The sequence below is a fragment of the Budorcas taxicolor genome, chromosome 17, assembly GCF_023091745.1.
Source record: "Budorcas taxicolor isolate Tak-1 chromosome 17, Takin1.1, whole genome shotgun sequence".
NCBI lineage: Eukaryota > Metazoa > Chordata > Mammalia > Artiodactyla > Bovidae > Budorcas > Budorcas taxicolor.
In genome coordinates this window covers 12489001-12511428 of record NC_068926.1, presented here as the reverse complement: position 1 = coordinate 12511428, position 22428 = coordinate 12489001, and the positions used below count along the sequence as shown (strand labels likewise).

Here is a 22428-nt window from a genome sequence, read left to right as displayed (position 1 = left end):
CACAGCAGTGACCAAAACATCAAGCCTCTACTATCTTGTGATGCTTTGCTCTCATTAGAGAAGAGAGATAATAAACACATTAACTGGTGATTAAGATGTCACAGGATAGTAAGTGCTAAGAGCAACAATGAAGCATGGTAGGCGGGGAGGGAGTGAGGGATGTAATAATATGATATATTCTTTCACGTGAAGTAGTGAGGAAAGACCTCTCTTCTAAAATGACATTTGACCAGATGAAAGTGAGGGAGGGAGCCTTGTGGGCGGATATCTGGGAGTGGGGAAGTGGGGAGATTAAGGCTGAGCCAATGCCATGTGTAGAGATCTTGAGGATGGTCCCTGGGGCTGCTGGACCATCCCATTGCATCTGTGCATCCCATTCACTCTCCCACATGACTACTTCATGTCCTCTCCTTTGTCATCAAATCTCCACCCCCTCCTTGCCTTTTCTTGTCTCCTACCCCTAACCTTATTTGCCACTCCACTGAGAAAATAGAGCCAGAGGAGAACTTAACAAGCTCTTACACTTGCATCCACCAATTTACCTACATCTCTGCTCACATCTCCTGGTTTCCCTCTCATTACTCCGATGAACTACCTGTGCTTAGGAGGCCACACACCCTCTACGCACTCGAACTCATTCCCCTTCTACTCGTGGACAGGGATCCATAAATTATTCCCTCTCTTTTTCTGTATCAATTTTTCCTTCTTTAACTGGATTAATCTATCAATACAAATGAACCTCTCAACACACATATGCTAATAATTTTCCCAACTTAAAAAAGAATGCTCTCTGGATCTTTCACTAACTTTGTTGCTGTCCTATTTTCTGCACACTTTAGAGCAAAATGAATTCTGTCTGTAACTCTTTTTTCTTCATCCATTCTTGAACCTATATGTCAGTCAGGCTTTCACCTCTACAACTCTGCTGAAATAGGTCTTATTCAGGTTGCCAGTGGCCTCCATCTTATTAAAAATCAATTGCCAGTTGTACTTTATTTTATCTGAAGTATTACTAGCATTCGAAGTAGTTGGCCCTTTCTCCCTTCTGAAGCACATTCACTGCTGGACTTAGGACCCTAGCATCTTTTGGTGTTCTTCCTAAGCAAACTGGATATCCTTGGTCTTCTCTGCAGACCTCCTAACATTAGAATGCCCCAAATGCAGTCTGCAGATACTTTCTCTTTCTCTAGTCTTTTTTTAGTGATCTCATCCAATCTAACTCAAAATCCGTTTCTATGCTGACCTTTCCCACGTGTATCTCTAGTCTAGACCTTCCTCCTGAATTCCAGACATATAGTCAACTGTTTACTTGACTTCCCTCCTTAGATGTCTGAAAGGCAGCTCAATCCAGACATGTCCAAGGCTGAATTTGTTCAACCCTATAGTCTTCCCCATCTTAATCCATGGCAATTCCATAGTTCCAGTTGCACAGGAGTGTAATTACCCTTGATTCGTATCTTTCCCTTACGATTTTTATTCAACCTCTCAGTTCTTTCCAGAAAATAAAAAACTACTTCCTACCAGATTTATTCACCTGCGCTGGCCCAGGTTAACAGCCTCTCTTGCACTAGCTTTCTAACTGGTCTTCCTATCTCCACCATGATCCCCTTAACGAGCTACTCAACCCAGCATCCAGAATCACCATTTTAAAGAAAATGTCAAAACATGCCATTCCCTTGATCAAAACTCTTTCCATGGTCTCCGGCCTCTCTTGAATAACAATTCAAAGGCCTTATGAGGGATTTTAAGGTCCTCTCTCATTTGGCCTCTACCACATCTCTGACCTTATCTCCATGTCCTTAGCCCCTTGCTCACTCCATTCCAGGCACACTGGCCTCCCTACTGTTCCCTAGACACCAGGCACACTCTCAGGACCTCTGCACTTGCTGTTCCTTCCACCTGGAACATTCTACCACCAGAAAACTCACTCTGTTATCTCCTGTAGGTCTTTGCTCAGTGGGTCTAACCATGACCAGCTGGTTTAAAATAGCAAACACCAACCCACTTCCCTTCCTTACTTTATTTTTTCTTTAGCACCCACCTTATACAATATATTTTTACTTATTTGTTGGTTCTTTCTTTCCACTAGTATATACCCTAGTAGTAAGTACTCGGTCATGTCTGACTCTGTGCGACCCCAAGGACCATAGCCCCCCAGGCTTCTCTGTTCGTGGGATTCTCCAGGCAAGAATACTGGAGTGGGTTGCTATTTCCTGCTCCAGGGAATCTGGATGACTCAAGGATCATCCCTGTGTCTCTTAGGTTTCCAGTACTGGGAGGAGGGTTCTTTACCACTAGCACCACCTGGGAAACCCAGTATGTATCCTCTATTAGAGCAAAGATATATCTGTTTTGCTCATTGCTGTATCCTTGGCACCTAGGAAAGTGTCTGGTATATTGGAAGAATTCAATACATACTACTGAATGAGTGATGAATAAGTTTAAGTAGCTTTTTGGAGGAACTGGGTTATAAAAGAGGGCATAGAAGTGGAGTACACATAGAAGGTGAAATTTACTTTTTGAGATGTGCAGTCTTACAGAATGCTTGCATGCGCATAGAAATGATCCAGTGGAGATAGAAACCTTAATGACACCGGAGAAGGAGGGAAATCTGTGCAGCTCCTGTTGTCAGGTAGGAAAAGGGATGGCACAACTGGAGGGACTAGCCTTAGATGGGAGCCAAGATCATGCATCCACAGAAAGAGGAGAGAAGGTGAAGAATACAGGCACAAATAGATGGGACCTTATAAACTTATCTGATTGCTTTTGACTTCTTCATCAGTTAATCTCCTTTTTGCATCAGTTGAGATGAAAAAAGAAAAAAGAGGCAATGGAGATTTGAGAAGGGGTGAAATGATTCTCTAGAGAGTGGGCATGTCTGTTGATTAGGGGAAGCGAGTAGGACCGCCAGGCTCGTTTACAATCAGTTGTCATGAATTTCCAATGAGACCAGTCAGCATGAGAGTGGGTGCTCCAGTGTGTTCAGGTATAAATACAAAAAAAGGTGTAGAGTTGGATTTAAGCAGACTTGGCACTTGCCAGGCAAACAGGAAGCAATAAGAGATGAGCAAGGTTGTTGATGGTGGATGTAACAAAGTAATTACAGTGATGAAACATGAGATCCAAGCTTGGTCAGATGGAATGTGAGGATAAGAGCGTGAGGTAGGGTGGATTTGCTAGAAGTATTGTGAAGGTGATAAGGTAAATAAACTGGCCCTTCTGGCAAGTTTGAAGAATTCGTAACTTGTGGAATAAGTTACAAAGATAGGAGATGTCAGTGGGAGGAGATGTTTGAAAATAGGATTATGGAAGGATGTTGTTATTGGCAGTACTAAGCCAAGGGTCTGACTACAGAGATGACTGGCTGAGATTAAATGGAAGGCAATCTAATTGGAGAAGGGGTCAAGAATTTCAAGGCCAAGGTATTGGAAAGGTCAACCATGTGAATACTGAAAACACCAAGAGTCAATCCCAGTGTATTGTTAAAAAAGGGACAATGGAAAGGTGCAAACATTTCTCTGGACACTTAGAGCATGACCTAGCATTCCACTGACAATTACAAGAAGCAGCAGCAGGTAATATAGGTGTATGGCATTGCCTTTAAAGGTAATAGCGGATTTTATGGAGACGGCACGAGAAGTGATCTGGAATTGGTAATGAGGTGCAAGAAAGACACCTTATCCCCCTTTAAGGCTCAGTAATATGAAAGGTGCAAGCAGCACAAACATGAATCAGAAGACAGCATTCAATTGGAGCAAGGTAGTAACAGGAACAATCTGAGAAGATGTTGAGAATATAGGCAACTGAGATTCCATCAGCAAAAATGGCTTTTACTAGCTACTGTGCCTGATTATCTAGGAATTCCCATTTTTAAGATATTATATAACAAAAAGACAATTCAGTTTTCATGGGCTGTATTAGTTTCTTTGACTTTCGTTAACAAAATACCACAAACTGGGTGGCTTAAAAAAGCAGAAATGTATTGCTTCACAGCTGTGGAAACTGTAGGTCTGAAATCAAGCAAGACCGTGAGCCCTCTTAAATCCCTAGAGAATTCTTCCTTGTCTCTTCTAGCTTCTGACGTTTGCTGGCAACCCCTGCTCCTTGGCCTGCGGATGTATCACTCTAATCTCTGCCTCCATCAGGACACGGTGCTCCCCTTGTGAGTCTCTGACTCGTCTTCTTTAAGGACACCAGTCATGTTGGATTCCCTGGTGGCTGCAGGCAGGAAAGCGTCTGCCTGCAATGCGGCAGACCTGGGTTCAATTCCTGGGTCAGGAAGATCCCCTGGAAAGGGAGATGGCAACCCACTCCAGTACTCTTGCCTGGAAAATTCCAGAGATGGAGGAGACTGAGATCACAAAGAGTCAGACACGACTGAGCAACTTCACTGGTTCACTGGTCATGATGGATTAAGGACCCACCCTATACCAGTTTGACACCATCTTAACTAATTACAACTGCAACACCCCTCTTTCAAATAAGGTCACATTCTGATGCACTAGAGATTAAAGGGGTTTCCCAGGTGGTGCTAGTGGTAAAAAAACCACCTGCCAATGCAAGAGACATAAGGATGCGGGTTCGATCCCTGGGTCAGGAAGATCCCCTGGGGGAAGGCATGGCCACTCACTCCAGCATTCTTGCCTGGGAAATCCCACGGACAGAGGAGCCTGGTGAGCTACAGTCCATAGGGACCCAAAGAGTCAGACACAACTTAGCAACTTAACACACACACACACACACACACACACAAGATTAGAACTTCAACCTATCTTTCTTTCAGGGAAACACGACATATCATTGGGTTAATCACAGTAGAACTGTTGATGAAAAACACTACGTTTTTAATGAAACATAAGTCACTCAGATTTTTGCCCTATGCAGTAAGTGAAGCCTGGTCACCCAAGTGTTCAAGCAATTCCCATTGTTTGTAAAAATGCACACCAACCTAAACAAATAAAAAGTGTTATATACTGTGTATGTGATTTTAAGTCACGTAATGTAGAAGTAGTCATTGAGGTCATATGATGGGGCCATTGAACCTAGTGGAAGAGCCCAGTTAGCTCAAAAGGGAGGCATTAGACTTTTGAGTTGAGGGTCTTGGGGTCTCTTTCACTGTTCTTGTAGCTCGATGATTTAAAAATGTTGAACCAACTAAAGCTCACAAGTCTATGGGTCTAAGAGTGGGGCAAACTTGCAATAGCATGACACCATTAATATTAACCAGCTGGGCATGTCTTGCTATAGCACAGTAATAGGTAGGAAAGGGAGAAAGGTACTCACTTGGTTCTTTGATCACAAGTTGAAACAGTGTCTCAAAAGACTCCAGACTCTGAGATACTCAAAAATGCTACCTAGGTCTCAGCCCCCTAGCTGTGGCTGTGGTCTTTTTCAAAGGGCTGTGGAGTAAGAGATGCTACTCCTCTGCAATGGAGAAAACCTAGGCTACGTACCATTGGACATTCTGTATACGCCCAGCTCTACACTACTTCTCTGGCTCACTGCCACTGGGGACCCCAGGCTGGCCTGCATCCTGTGGCCACTGAGGGCTGTTCCTGGGAAATGACTGTCCCAGGTCCTGGAAATAACACTGAGGGATGATCCTAGCTCTCACATTTAGTGAGCAGGTAGATGCATACCAAGTCTTTTCTTCCCAATGAACGCAAATAACATTCACTTCAGTTTCAGCGTAACTCATGGCAAATTCTGAACTGGTGATTCTAAATAAATGAGGTCTGTTATGCTGTGGGAAGTGATCTGATTATTGACACTCCTTACCTTCTAAGGATAGAGGTGGCATTTCAAATGGCATGGTAAAGCTGAGGATTATTACTGGCAGGTAATGTCTTTCATGAAAGATGCAAAATCCAACTGTTTAGTAAGGCATCTTTTCCTCTCCACTTCCCACACAGCTTGTAAGAAATGAAGTCCCTCACTCTATTACTTTAATTGAATTCCAACTTGGGTAATTACACTATAATTAAATAAATTTTCCCCACAGTTTTAATTCACTGACAAATAGTGCTAGTCAAACAGCTACATTTCACTTCTAGAAACGCATCCCCACTCTATTTCAGTGATGAGTGGAGTGATTTATATTTGGGAGATGTTGTGTATGAAAAATGCACAGTTCATAAAATATTTTAGGTATCATTCATGATTACATATGCTTTTCTCAGCATGAGATAACATTAATTTCATTATAATCTCTCATCTAATTTCTCATATGCTTAGTGCCAAAAAAGAAATAAGATAGGTAATTAGCATTTCTTATTTTCAGAACAAGTTTTGCTACTGGTGTACCAGTAGCTTATATTAGTTTTTCTTTTCCTAAAGCACATCCCTGGGAACAGACTGGGATAGGTGTTACTGTTTCCCATTCTACAGATGAAAAAATTGAGGCAATATTCCCCAGAGTGAGGAAGCCATTTCCTATCCGTACCAGCACTGGGAACTAAGCTTTGTCCGGTCCCCTGGACCAAGGCTCTTTCTATCAACCTAGACGATTAGTAATCACTTTAGTCTTACTAATGGGAAAATAAAGTGCAGCACGTTTTTGACCCATGTCACAGGGTGCTAATTTGTAATAATTAATGATTTAGCCAGGAGTCAGAGGCCTGATAAATGGGCCCTGCTGCTGTCCGTGGTCACGAGACTACAGAGATTCTGACTTTGTACAGCTCACCTGGAAGAACAGTTCAAAATACGATGCCAAGTGGTGTAAAAGATTTCAATTTCAGTTTTTTTCCTAACTATCTTTCTTAAAGGGTTGTAGATGGCTTTTAATGAAAGACATTAAAAACAATATCAAAATACTCACAAAAAGCAGCAGTAGCAGGGGTGTGACAACGATGCCCTGAAAGAAATAAAAGAGAATGATGATCATCTATCAGCCTGGAGAGCAGGAGATTTTCTTTGCCATTTTAAACCCTGATGCACAGAAATGTTTATCCTTCTCATTTCTGTTTAATAAAATCTAGGAGATAAAGAAGACGGAGCCCCACTCTTGGCTCTCCTGATCACAAGGCCTTAGCGTCTCCAGTATAGTTATTCATATCTCGTATCATTTAAAGTACAACTACCAATCTTCCTTCAACTTGTCTTCCCTTTTTCAAGCCTAAGTTCCCTTCCATGTTGCATATGCATCACTTGGGTGAAAGCTGGCAAGCTTTCTCACTCCAAGGCTTTCAACTCTAACTTGGATAAAGTGCCCCCTTTCAAGAGGAGACAGGTGGTTTAGTCCCAGTTGGGGTCCTCTCCTGAGCAAAGACCACGTCAGCTGTGATGAATGAGATGTCATGATTTTGCAATGTGAACTGATCTCCCCGAGGAAACGAGCTGAGATCTCAAAACTCATTTCACTTGATTAGACTCCATGTCTCCATGGTGGAAGGCAAGTCTTTCATCTAATTCAGCCACCGAGGACCACCTCGGTCCCTCTGTATCCCCGAGGCAGGAAGGAGCAAAAGATTTGTTTTCTTCGATGACAGGGAACAGTTTGAGGCTGTTGTTGATGAGGCAGGATACAAGCTTTTAGGTTTCTTAAAGGTAAATCTTTAAAACTAGGTGCTTGAGTTGGGAGTTAACATGACAGGTCTCAGTTTTAGAGCAGCAGCTGATGATTTGCAAACTTAGTTGTTCCTTTATCTCTCAACACTTTATTATGATTTATAGAAGAAAAAGCATTTCATCCTTCTATTAATGAATTCTATTTGGACCTTTAAAATTCCAAAGATTCTGTGAGTCTGCGCGTGTGAGTGTGAGAAAGAGACAGAGACAGACAGAGACAACACTGTGACCAGGATCCAGTTTTGGGACCTCTTCATTACTTTTGGGGAAAAGGCGTTTTGGTATTACTATATGGAAGCCCTTTTGTCATTACAGTAACTAAATTCTTTTGACTGTGGCCCAAAGGAATGGCTTACCTTATATGAACATTGCTATCATAACTTTCTTAGGCATATACACATGTGAATATCCACACGCCAACTTGCTTTATTGTTAAATAATAGAATAAATGCTTCTTTATTGTGCAAACTTTTGCGATTGGTGATAGGGAATACTGCATTTTAAGTGCTATATTTTAAAATCTATTTATTAAAACATGTATTGTGACTTCTCAGCTCCATTGGTGTCTAGGAAGCAATTTCTCATCAGCACCATTTAGAAGAGTGCCATGTACAAAATATTGGAGAAGCAAATGGCAACCCACTCCAGTGTTCTTGCCTGGAGAATCCCAGGCATAGGGGAGCCTGGTGGGCTGCCATCTATGGGGTCACACAGAGTCGGACACGACTGAAGCAACTTAGCAGCAGCAGCAGCAGTATGTACAAAATGCCAAAACAATTTTTAAGAGCTACTGTCCTTCAATGACATGGAATCTATTCAGGCTCTAGGAATAATTCTGAACTTTGCAAGGCCACGCAGAAACAGAAATATCTGGTTATTTTAGTCTATGTGGGAGCCATCTGATTTCAAGTCAATTTGTTTAAATGTTTATTGAACGTCCACTTTTACATGCCAGGCATGGTTCCAATTAATTAGAAGAATTAATGAAAACTGATTCGGCAGAAAGGGGGTTAGGGTATTCCAGGAAGAGTGAAGGATCTTTGCAAAACTCTAAAAATTGAGCAGGGAGGGAAGAAAAGTATCAAGTGGAGGAATTCAGAGACCATCAAAGGTCTTGGGGGCCAGGAAAGGGAGCTTCAAGTTGATCCTTTTAACATTGGCAAACTATTAAAGAACTTAAGGGAGGGAGGTGGTGTAATGAGTTAGTACATAATTTCATGTATGGAGAATGGATTTGACTTTACTTATTAACTGAGCCAGTTTTACCCTTGTTATCAATCAGTTCACCTAAATTTAGGTAAAAGAAAATAGAAACTTATGTTAATATTTATTATGGAATTTCAATAGCACTGATGATGTTTTTGAGAAACAGTATGATATCTATAATAGGATAAGAACTCCCCCAACTCCCGACCCAAGAAGAAGGCTGAGCATTGTCACCACCCTGGAGACATCTGTCTTGTTTTAGAGGAGTAGAAGTTACACTGGTGTCATATAACACCGGGGGACGGAGGTTCTTCCTGGTGCCCTTTCATTTTCTTTGCAATAATGGACTAGTAATAGTATTTGTAATAATATCAGTACTATTAATGGTATTTTGCTCCAGTACTTTTATGCATATTTTAAAATTTGACCTTCCTCTATTGACGGGGTTGGGTTCATAATAGCCCCACTTTATGGATGAGGAGAAGACTCTTGAGTGTCTCTTGGACTGCAAGGAGATCAAACCAGTCAATCCTACAGGAAATCAACTCTGAATATTCATTGGAAGGACTGATGCTGAAGCTGAAGCTCCAACACTTTGGCCACCCGATGGGAAGAATTCAGTCTTGGAAAAGACCCTGATCCTGGGAAAGATTGAACGGCAGGAGGAGAAGGGGATGACAGAGGATGAGATGGTTGGATGGCATCACCAAACCAATGGACAGGAGTTCGAGGAAGCTCTGGGAGTTGGTGATGGACAGGGAAGCCTGGCGTGCTGTAGTCCATGGAGTCGCAAAGAGTTGGACATGACTTAGCAACTGAACAACAACAACAATGACAATGGATGAAGAAACTGAGGTTCAGAATTGCCAAGCAACTGGCCCCAAGCCACACAGAAAATTAAATGGCAAAGACTGGACTAGTGCCCATTGTCCAGCTCCAAACCCTGAACTGACTCTACTATAGCACTGTTCTCTGAGCAGCAGATTAACAAACAATACTGTTTCCTACAGGGTTCTGCTTGTGACATACATGTAGTAATTAGTTGAGGTATGATCTTGGCCTCCATTGATTACCAATTCTTAGAAATGGCCTCATTCTAGAAGGCAGAGCAGTATTATCTGCAGGTTTTCCTGCTTGAATATTTCAAGTATATGGTCACTAATACACAACAGCTCTTACAAGGACTTCAGATATATGTTCCTAAGATATTTTCTAGTGAATAGGATGAATCTTATAATTCTGCATTCAGAATTCCTCATTATTTTCTCAAGAATGGCTGTTCACGTTCATTAGCTGTTACACAATGCTGAAATTTGTTTTTCAGTTGTATTAGGCAATGAGTCAGCCACAGTGCCATTAATTCTGGCAAGAGACTGTAATTACAGTTTGGTGAAGTTGTTCTAATTCTTTTCTTTTTTTTTTTAGCCACGTTGTGCTGGCATGCTGGATCTTACACTCCCCAACCAGGGATCAAAGCCGCACCCTCCGAAGTGGAAGCACAGATACTTTAACCACTGGACCACCAGGGAAGGCCCACTGTTCCAATCACTATAAAGTAAAATCGCTGATATTTATGGAATAGTTGTACCAGATGAAGCACTAAGCAGTTTATGTATGTTACTTATGGAACCCTCACAGCAACCCTATGAAGCAGGTACTAAGCTTCTCTAGTGGTTCAGTGGTAAAGAATCCTCTTGCTAATGCAGAAGACGCAGGTTTGATCTCTGGGTCTGGAAAATCTCCTGGAGAGGGAAATGGCAACCCACTCCAGTATTCTTGCCTGGGAAATCCCATGGACAGAGGAGGTTTGGAGGCTACAGCCCATGGGGTCGCAAAGAGTTAGACATGATTTAGTGACTGAACAACAATTAGGGAAGGAAACTGAGCCTCAGAGACATGGAGTGAAATAGGAAAAGGCAACGTCAGGCACTGAATCTCTGACTCCAAATTGGCCTGACTCCAAAGCCTGTGATCCTGAATGGTATAAAAAAAACCTTTGCAGTCTTACACTATTTCCCTGGGTTTATATTTTAAGAATAAATTTAAAAGGAGCTTCCAACTCAGTATGTCTTTTTAATGACACAAAACAAATTGAGATATAAACCTTTGTGTGACATGGCTGATATATATGTTTTTTTAAGTTTGGATTTTGCAAATATCAGTGGTGAAAAGGGTAAACTACAAAGTTTAAACTGTGAATGCAACTGTCATTAGAAGCTGGAAAATCAAATAAACATGCTGTTTTCTCTCGAATATATCTGATTCCTTCTCTTTTCTCTTTCCCAAGTAAATCCTATACAGATGGATAAAGCAAGGAAGTGGCAAATGGGCCACTTCTAGCAAAAGATGTTGCCCATCTCTTTGCAGATTCAGGGTTAAACAGTTTTAGCATCCTTGCAATTGAGATGGTGTGCTTAGTGGCGTGCTAAGCTTTCTTTTTGCAACACCTGAAGAAGTCAAGTCACAAAGTGACTGACTTTGTCTCTGAAAAACCTTTAGAAAATCCATTTACACCTCTGATGTGAATAACTGGGTGAATATATTTCAATGACTTCAGTGGAAAGGAGAAAAAAAAAAAAACTGTCAAACCTGAGACATTGAGATTGAGCCACATTAAAATACAAGCCAACCCCCCTACCTCTGCAAATAACAACAAAAACAACAAAACTGTGTCTGCATTTCTCTCAGGAGTAGGACTTGCACAAAAGGCAAAACTGAAGTAAATTATCATTTTTTAAAAATAGGAAAAAATATCAAAAGGCTTCGTTGTAACAACTATTGTGATCACACAGCTACGAAAACTAATAAGGCTTCTGTCTCCAGGATATGAAATGTTAAGCCTTGGAAGAGGTGCTTTTTATTTTTTAATAAAAGGGCAATAATTCAATTTTCACAAAAACACAGACTCAAGGTTTTGTAAGGGATCTTAGATGAGACTGGTCCAGTCCTCACCTGAAATGTGATCCCCTCCTGCCCCTTACTTGCTCCTGATATAACTCTGTGATAGCCAAGCTCTTGCCTGAGAGTGTGCAGACAGACAATTGTTCCTGCTCTCAAGGCACACGGGCCCCAGCTGACACTTTCACGATGAGGAAGTCTTTCCTAGTCTGCGCCCAAACCACTTCCACTGCTGCCCTGTCATCCCCTTGGAGGAACTTAGGGCATGTTGACCCCCTTCTTTCTTGTGACGGCCTTTGAGCTGCTGCTTTTGAATGCTGTACATAAAATCTCTGCACTCTTAAACTATTTCCTCGGGGCTGATTGTTAAGAATGCTGCACTGAGCATTTGGGTCTTCATACTAGGTCTTGTCCAGGCTAAAAGTCCCCAGGTCCTCCTAGCCATTCCTCCTGGTGGGGAGGGGTGGGGAGAGTCTTCTTTTAGACATCATCTCATCCAGATGAACTTAAGAGTCCATAGCTCTCACTTCCTAAAAATTGACCAAAACTTGGAAACAAAGTTAAAAGAGGACTGGGTGTCCTTTCACTGTTACCCTGGACCACTGTCTAACAGATCAATCCAAGGATTACTTAATTACGTAGAGGGATATACCTTTGACTGACTTTTGTAAGTTAAATAAGTGAAAGTCGCTCAGTCATGTGTGACTCTTTGCAACCCAATGGGCTGTAGCCTGCCAGGCTCCTCTGTCCATGGAATTCTCTAGGCCACAATACTGGAGTGGGTTGCCTTTACCTTTTCCAAGGGATCTTCTCAACCCAGGGATCGAACCCAGGTCTCCCATATTGCAAGCGGATTCTTTACTGTCTGAACCACCAGGGAAGCCACTTTTGATTTACTTCTACTTACTATTGATTAGGGCCCAGACTGTAAGATTACACATTAACTTACAAAGGTTTGTTTACTAGAGGTCGAAATAATTTCTATCTTGTAGAAAATAGACTTCAACAGGTAATTACTATTACTCTGTAATAGGAATTAGCTGGGCTTCTGGGTGGCAATAGTGGTAAAGAATCTTCCTGCCAATGCAGGAAACGTAAGAGACTCGGGTTCGATCCCTGGGTCAGGAAGATTCCCTGGAGGAGGTCATGGCAACCCACTCCAGTGTTCATGCCTGGAGAACCCCATTGACAGAGGAGCCTGGTAGGCTACAGTCCACAGGGTTGCAAAGAGCTGGACATGACTGAGGTGACTTAGCACAGCACAGCACATAGCATAGGAATTAGCTGGTTTTGTCTGTAACTCAGCAAACTTATTTTAGTCTGCTTTTCTCATGGACTACATAGCCCCTATTTCTATCACTTCCTCAAAGCCAAATTTACGCTGGTTCCCTCTTTATTCAGATAAATACATGTTTGGCACATATCCATAACACATCTCTAAGAAAGCTGTGGTTTCAACTTTTGAAAATTGTCCTCTAACAACTCCTTTACTCTGAACCTTTATATTAATGCACTTTTTAAAAAAAAACAGATTAATGCCAACTAAAACTTGCAGGTTGTCTTTGTATCTTGTTCTGTGGGCAGTATGTAGTGATAGCTTAAAAAATAGGAGGGAGGTTTAATCTTCAAGAATGAAATGTAATGAAATCAAATTGATATGTAATGACTGACACTGGCCAACATATTCTAAGCAGTAAATTATAAAGCAGTAGGATGGGGAATTTTGGAGACACCAGAAATTTTTAATTTTGGCATTGGCTTTATTTATATTTTTGGCCACGCCATGTGGGGTCTTAGTTCCCAGATCAGGGGTCGACCCTGTACTGCTGCAGTGCAATCTCAGAGTCTTAACCACTGTACCACGAGGGACGTCCCCAGAGACAATGACATTTACATGAAATGGTCTAGGTATATGGTCTCCAGAGAATATGACCATTATACACGTGGATGTCAAAATACGTAGATGAATAAACTTTATAGAGGAAAGAAAGAGGCATTAGGAGCCTAGGGAAGGGCAACTGGAAGGAAAGTGGTGGCTGGTTGGTAGGTAAGGGCCTCTTTCCTCTCCTCTGTCTGTACTTTCCTCTTTAAAACTGGGCCTTCACAGGGTCAGTGCCTTAAAATGCCCAACTAGGCATCTCTGAGTTTGTTCACAGCTCTGTCTGGGGACAGGGGTGCCTCAGGAGCTGATATGAGCCTTTTGCTGTGTTCACTAGGTACAGTGAACTGCAGCAAAGGCAGCTGCATCAGACTATCTGAGCTGGATAACACCAGCCACTGAAAACAGCCAGCTAATTCTCTCTAGTCGGAGTCCATGCTTTCCAAGAAAATGCTGAACAGTAATTTTACTTTCCACGTAGTATTACTATTTCTGATAGGAAGAGAAGACACTCATTAGTTGACATCAGTCCTCTAGAACACAACCACACTGGGATGTGTTGATTACAGTGGTCTTTCTGGGCCCACAAAGCTAAGGGTCTATTCCTTGATTGTGGGGATCCCATAAGGCAATGCCACCCTGTGAGGCCTCCCAGGAATAGCTGCTGACTTGTCTCAGTGTGCTGCGTGCCCAGTTGCTTCAGTCATGTCTGACTCTTAGAACCCTAGAGCTGTAGCCCACCAGGCTGCTCTGTCCTGGGAATCTCCAGGCAAGAATACTGGAGTGGGTTGCCATCTCCTCCTCCAGGGGATCTTCCAGACCCAGGGGGTGAACCTGCCTCTCCTGCATTACAGGCAGATTCTTTACTGCTGAGCCACCAGAGAGGACACCATTGAGAAGGCTTGTCTCAATGACACTCTTTTAATCAAACAGACATTTATTGAGTGCCAACTGCATACAGGGGGAAAGATTCCAAGTGTCCTAAGTACATAGAACTTCAGCCATTTTGAAGTGAACTTTTACATAAAACTCTAAAATGTGGTTTCTTTCAAGTCCCTGGAGTAATCTCTGAGGACTGTCTTGACAGATCTTTGTTCTTTCTTTCCTGTTTTTCTTGTCCTACAACCACTGATGATTCTCACTAATGCACTCAGAGTGATTTTTAGCTTTTCAAGCCAAGTCTCTGATAGGATATGTATTTATGTGATTTTTCATTTCTGTTATGCTCCCTGCCCATAAAGAGTTTCCATCATAGAAAGCACTTCTACCCTGTGTTTCTGTAACTGCAATGCTTCTGTTGGGATATGCCTCCATCTTCTTTGGAGAAATGTTTGTTTAGGTCTTCTGCCCATTTTTTGATTGGGTTGTTTGCTTTTTCTGGTATTGAGCTACATGAGCTGTTTGTATGGCCAAAAAACACATGAAAAGATTCTTAACATTGTTCATTATTAGAGAAATGCAAATCTAAATTACAGTGAGGTGCCACCTTATACCGGTCAGAATGGCCATCGTCAAAATATCTACAAACTGAAATATTTATAAATGCTGGAGAGGATGTGGAGAAAAGGGAATACTCTTGTACTGTTGGTGGGAATGTAAATTGATATAGCCACTATGGAAGACAGTATCAGTTCAGTTCAGTTCAGTCGCTCAGTCGTGTCCGACTCTTTGCGACCCCATGAATCGCAGCACGCCAGGCCTCCCTGTCCATCACCAACTCCCGGAGTTCACTCAGATTCACATCCATCGAGTCCGTGATGCCATCCAGCCATCTAATCCTCAGTCGTCCCCTTCTCCTCCTGCCCTCAATCCCTCCCAGCATCAGAGTCTTTTCCAATGAGTCAACTCTTCGCATGAAGTGGCCAAAGTACTGGAGTTTCAGCTTTAGCATCATTCCTTCCAAAGAAATCCCAGGGTTGATCTCCTTCAGAATGGACTGGTTGGATCTCCTTGCAGTCCAAGGGGGAGACTCCTTAAAAAACTAGAAATACTTCACAGCTGAATTCTACCAAAAATTTCGAGAAGAGCTAACACCTATCCTACTCAAACTCTTCCAGAAAATTGCAGAGGAAGGTAAACTTCCAAACTCATTCTATGAGGCCACCGTCACCCTAATACCAAAACCTGACAAAGATGTCACCAAAAAAGAAAACTACAGGCCAATATCACTGATGAACATAGATGCAAAAATCCTCAACAAAATTCTAGCAATCAGAATCCAACAACACATTAAAAAGATCATACACCATGACCAAGTGGGCTTTGTCCCAGGGATGCAAGGATTCTTCCATATCTGCAAATCAATCAATGTAATTCACCACATTAACAAATTGAAAAATAAAAACCATATGATTATCTCAATAGATGCAGAGAAGGCCTTTGACAAAATTCAACATCCATTTATGATAAAAACTCTCCAGAAAGCAGGAATAGAAGCAACATACCTCAACATAATAAAAGCTATATATGACAAACCCACAGCAAACATTATCCTCAATGGTGAAAAATTGAAAGCATTTCCCCTAAAGTCAGGAACAAGACAAGGGTGTCCACTTTCACCGCTACTATTCAACATAGTTCTGGAAGTTTTGGCCACAGCAATCAGAGCAGAAAAAGAAATAAAAGGAATCCAAATTGGAAAAGAAGAAGTCAAACTCTCACTGTTTGCCGATGACATGATCCTCTACATGGAAAACCCTAAAGACTCCACCAGAAAATTACTAGAGCTCATCAATGAATATAGTAAAGTTGCAGGATATAAAATCAACACTCAGAAATCCCTTGCATTCCTATACACTAATAATGAGAAAGTAGAAAAAGAAATTAAGGAAACAATTCCATTCACCACTGCAACGAAAAGAATAAAATACTTAGGAATATATCTACCCAAAGAAACTAAAGACCTATATATAGAAAACTATAAAACACTGATGAAAGAAATCAAAGAGGACACTAATAGATGGAGAAATATACCATGTTCATGGATCGGAAGAATCAATATAGTGAAAATGAGTATACTACCCAAAGCAATTTACAAATTCAATGCAATCCCTATCAAGCTACCAGCCATATTTTTCACAGAACTAGAACAAATAATTTCAAGATTTGTATGGAAATACAAAAAACCTCGAATTGCCAAAGCAATCTTGAGAAATAAGAATGGAACTGGAGGAATCAACTTGCCTGACTTCAGGCTCTACTACAAAGCATACAGTCATCAAAACAGTATGGTACTGGCACAAAGACAGACATATAGATCAATGGAACAAAATAGAAAGCCCAGAGATAAATCCACACACATATGGACACCTTATCTTTGACAAAGGAGGCAAGAATATACAATGGAGTAAAGACAATCTCTTTAACAAGTGGTGCTGGGAAAACTGGTCAACCACTTGTAAAAGAATGAAACTAGATCACTTTCTAACACCGCACACAAAAATAAACTCAAAATGGATTAAAGATCTAAATGTAAGACCAGAAACTATAAAACTCCTAGAGGAGAACATAGGCAAAACACTCTCAGACATAAATCACAGCAGGATCCTCTATGATCCACCTCCCAGAATTCTGGAAATAAAAGCAAAAATAAACAAATGGGATCTAATTAAAATTAAAAGCTTCTGCACAACAAAGGAAAATATCAGCAAGGTGAAAAGACAGCCTTCTGAATGGGAGAAAATAATAGCAAATGAAGCAACTGACAAACAACTAATCTCAAAAATATACAAGCAACTTATGCAGCTCAATTCCAGAAAAAGAAACGACCCAATCAAAAAATGGGCCAAAGAACTAAATAGACATTTCTCCAAAGAAGACATATGGATGGCTAACAAACACATGAAAAGATGCTCAACATCACTCATTATCAGAGAAATGCAAATCAAAACCACAATGAGGTACCACTTCACACCAGTCAGAATGGCTGCGATCCAAAAATCTGCAAGCAATAAATGCTGGAGAGGGTGTGGAGAAAAGGGAACCCTCCTACACTGTTGGTGGGAATGCAAACTAGTACAGCCACTATGGAGAACAGTGTGGAGATTCCTTAAAAAATTGCAAATAGAACTACCTTATGACCCAGCAATCCCACTGCTGGGCATACACACCGAGGAAACCAGAATTGAAAGAGACACATGTACCCCAATGTTCATCACAGCATTGTTTATAATAGCCAGGACATGGAAACAACCTAGATGTCCATCAGCAGATGAATGGATAAGAAAGCTGGGGTACATATACACAATGGAGTATTACTCAGCCATTAAAAAGAATCCATTTGAATCAGTTCTGATGAGGTGGATGAAACTGGAGCCGATTATACAGAGTGAAGTAAGCCAGAAAGAAAAACACCAATACAGTATACTAACACATATATATGGAATTTAGAAAGATGGCAATGACGACCCTGTATGCAAGACAGGAAAAAAGACGCAGCTGTGTATAACGGACTTTTGGACTCAGAGGGAGAGGGAGAGGGTGGGATGATTTGGGAGAATGGCATTCTATCATGTATACTATCATGTAAGAATTGAATCGCCAGTCTATGTCTGACGCAGGATACAGCATGCTTGGGGCTGGTGCATGGGGATGACCCACAGAGATGTTATGGGGAGGGAGGTGGGAGGGGGGTTCATGTTTGGTAACACATGTAAGAATTAAAGATTTTAAAATTAAAAAAAATAAAAAAACTAAAAAACAAAAACAAACAAACAAAAAAACTAGAAGTAGAACTACCATATGACCCAATAATCCCACTACTGGGCACATACCCTGAGAAAACCATAATTGAAAGAGACACATGTACCCTAATGTTCATGGCAGCACTTTTTACAATAGCTGCTGCTGCTGCTGCTAAGTTGCTTCAGTTGTGTCCAACTCTGTATGACACCATAGACGGCAGCCCACCAGGCTCCCCCGTCCCTGGGATTCTCCAGGCAAGAACATTGGAGTGGGTTGCCATTTCCTTCTCCAATGCATGAAAGTGAAAAGGGAAAGTGAAGTCGCTCAGTCATGTCCGACTCTTCGAGGCCGCATGGACTGCACCTACCAGGCTCATCCATCCATGGGATTCTCTAGGCAAGAGTACTGGAGTGGGGTGCCATTGCCTTCTCCTTTACAATAGCTAGGACATGGAAACAACCTACATGCCCATCGACCAGAGAATGGATACAGAAATTGTGGTGCAAATATACAATGGAATATTACTCAGCCATAAAAAAGAACACATTTGAGTCAGTCCTAATGAGGTGGATGAACCTAGGGCTACAATACAGACAAAGTCAGAAAGAGAAAGACAAATATTGTATATCTATATTGTACATACACGTGCTAAATCACTTCAGTTGTGTATGAGTCTTTGTGACACCATGGACTGTAGCTCAACAGGCTCCTCTGTCCGTGGGATTCTCCCGGCAAGAATACTGGAGTGGGTTGCCATCTCCTTCTCTGGTACATGCACATGCATATGTACCTTAGACAGATGGTACTGATGAACCTACTTGCAGTGAAGCAGTGAAAATGCAGACGTGGAGAACAGACTTGCGGACACAGTGGGGGAAGGGGAGGGTGGGATGATTGAGAGAATGGCATGGGAACATATACATTACCATGTGAAGGACAAATGGCAAGTGGGAATTTGGTGGGTGACATGGGGAGCTCGGCACAGTGCTCTGTGACAACCTGGAGGGGTGGGATGGGGCTGGGAGATGGGAGGTGGTTTAGGAGAGAGGGGACATATATATACCTGTGGCTGATCTATGCTGATGTGTGGCAGAGGCCAACACAATATTCTAATGCAATTATCCTCTAATTTAAAAAAAGGAAAAAAAGAGAAATGCCTCTATCATCTTATTCTCAAAAAAATATATCTACATCTATCTACCTATCTATCTATCTACATCTCACTCTGAGTATAGTTTAGAGAATAGATTAAAGTGATGAAAAGTTAAAGGGAGGGAGGCTAACTAGGAGATTGTTCAGTAATCCAGGCAGGAGTTGATTTGTGCTAAGGAGAGAGAAACTTGGAGAACTCTGCTAAGAAGAGTGATCAAAATTAAGAGATTCAACACACTCAAGATGCATTTGAAATGCAGACTGGTAGATTAAATATTAGCCGAATGGTGACAAAAAGAAAGGAAAGATAGTTTCTTAGTCTCCTGAATAAAGGGATTTTTGACCATATAGGTAGACTGCAGATCCAATTACAGGGCTAGGAAAAAACTGGGATGTATAGATTAACTTTTTCTTAGGGAAGGTGAGTTTGAGGTGTTTACAAGAAGGCCTCTACTATTAGAGATTTTGGATATAGTTGGATACATGGGACTCAGGCTCTGGGTAGTGTGGACAGTGGCTACAGGTAAGTGAGTCCTCAGCATCTGGTTGGTGGTTTACTCTTACAGAGAAGATAAACAGTTAAGAAATACAGTATATAGGGATATATATACTATAACTATATGGAAAAGGTCAGTTTTCATTCATTTCGTTTCAGAAGCACAATGCCAAAGAATGTTTAAATTACTGAACAATTGCACTCATTTCACATGCTAGCAAGGTAATGCTAAAAATCCTTCAAGCTAAGCTTCAGCAGTATGTGAACGAAGAACTTCCAGATGTACAAGATGGATTTAGAAAAGGCAGAGGAACCAGAGATCAAATTGCCAAAATCTGCTGGATCATAGAAAAACCAAGAGATTTCCAGGAAAAGATCTACTTCTGCTTCATTGACTCTGCTAAAGCATTTGACTATGTGAATCACAACAAACTGTGAAAAATTCTTAAAGAGATGGGAATACCAGACCACCTTACCCGCCTCCTGAGAAACCTGTATGGAGGGAAAACTGGCTCCAAATTGGGAAAGGAGTATGTAAGGGCTGTATATTGTCACCCTGCTTATTTGACTTCCATGCAGAGTACATCATGCAAAATGCCAGGCTGGATGAAGCTCAAGCTGGAATCAAGACTGCCGGGAGAAACATCAATAATCTCAGATATGCAGATGATACCACTCTTACGGCAGAAAGCGAATAAGAACTAAAGAACCTCTTGATAAGGGTGAAAGAGGAGAGTGAAAAAGCTGGCTTAAAACTCAACATTCAGAAAACTAAGATCATGGAATCCTGTCCCATCACTTCACGGCAAATAGATGGGGAAACAATGGAAACAGTGACAGACTTTCTTTTCATGGGCTCTAAAATCACTGAGGACAGCAACTGCTTCATGAAATTAAAAGATGCTTGCTCCTTGGAAGAAAAGCTATGATTAAACCTAGACAGTGTATTACAGAGCAGAGACATTACTTTGCTGAAAAATGTCCATCTAGTCATAGCTATGTTTTTTCCAGTAGTCATGTATGGATGTGAGAGTTGGACCATAAAGAAGTCTGAGCACCAAAGAATTGATGTTTTTGAACTGTTATGTTGGAGAAGACTCTTGACAGTCCCTTGGACTGCAAGGAGATCCAACCAGTCCATCCTAAAGGAAATCAATCCTGAATATTCATTGGAAGGACTGTTGCTGAAGCTCCAATACTTTGGCCACCTGATGCGAAGAACTGGCCCCTTGGAAAAGATTCTGATGCTGGGAAAGATTGAAGGCAGGAGGAGAAGAGGACGACAGAGGATGAGATGGTTGGATGGCATCACTGACTCAATGGACATGAGTTTGAGTGAACTCCGGGAGTTGTTGATGGACAGGGCAGCCTGGCAAACTGGAGTCCATGGGGTAGCAAAGAGTTGGATACGACTGGGCAACTGAACTGACTGACTGACTGACCAGTATTCTTGCCTGAAAAATCCCATGGACAGAGGACCCTGGTGAGCTACAGTCCCCGGGGTTGCAAAGAGTTGGACATGGCTGAGCCACTGAGCACAGCATATTTCATATATTAAGTAGAAGTTGAAAAGTTTTACTAAAATGAGGTGAACACAGGTAAGTTACTGATTGAAAACCTGGGCTGTTAACTCATGGGAGAGGGTGCCTAAAACTGATGGGGCTGAGATTTTTACCATATTTGAAGATAACAAGTTATCCTGCCATAGCTTCATGGATGCTGGAAGCAGACACAAGACTGCTGAGTCAGAGCCAAAGCCTGAGTCACTTACACAAAGCACAGCAAGTAACCTAGCAGGATGTCAGCATCAGTTCCCCTGGCCCTCAGTCAACGGGCAAGTGCAGATGGGCTCGGGTGGATGTCTGCACGCATGGTGGGTTACATTACAAGAAATGAATACTGAGTTTCAGTTCAGTTCAGTCGCTCAGTCGTGTCCGACTCTTTGTGACCCCATGAACCGCAGCACGCCAGGTCTCCCTGTCCATCACCAACTCCCGGAGTCCACCCAAACTCATGTCCATTGAGTCAGTGATGCCATCCAACTATCTCATCCTCTGTCGCCCCTTCTTCTCCTGCCCTCAATCTTTCCCAGCATCAGGGTCTTTTCAAATACTGAGTTTAGGGAACCCAAATCTTTTTTAATTGGCAGTTAGCAAACTTGCTATTTGCTCCAAAGGGAGATACTATTTGTGTCTTTCAAGGTAGTTCACTATACAAACATCCTTGGAAGGAGAGTGCGTAACAAAGAGCAGTCAGGGGCACAAGATGGTCAGAATATGTTCATAGGCAAAACATGGAGAGCTGTCTTCCAGCAGAGGAAATGTCCAGCAGACCAATCCAGTTGATACTGGTCACCTAAACATTTGAGCTATCAAGCTCATTATTGCTCCTTTCAAATGTCATCACTGAGCCAATGTCCTTATACAGGGAAATCGTCATTAAAATAAAATTTTAAGTGACCAGAAAAACTTCTCTCCAAGATAAACACTGATCCTTTAACACTTCTTGGGCACTATCATTCAAATAAGTAAGAGTTGAACCAACT

At 41.7% G+C, this 22428-nt stretch overlaps 1 protein-coding gene across 1 annotated transcript in view; it reads right to left on the bottom strand.

Moving 5' to 3' along the window:
• The window catches only part of SLC10A7 (solute carrier family 10 member 7), a 303023-nt gene that overhangs the window by 73780 nt on the left and 206815 nt on the right, over window positions 1–22428 (bottom strand). The window contains exon 6 of the mRNA XM_052654844.1: window positions 6821–6856. Coding sequence (XP_052510804.1) covers window positions 6821–6856 — 36 coding nt within the window. The remainder of the gene's footprint in view (window positions 1–6820; window positions 6857–22428) is intronic.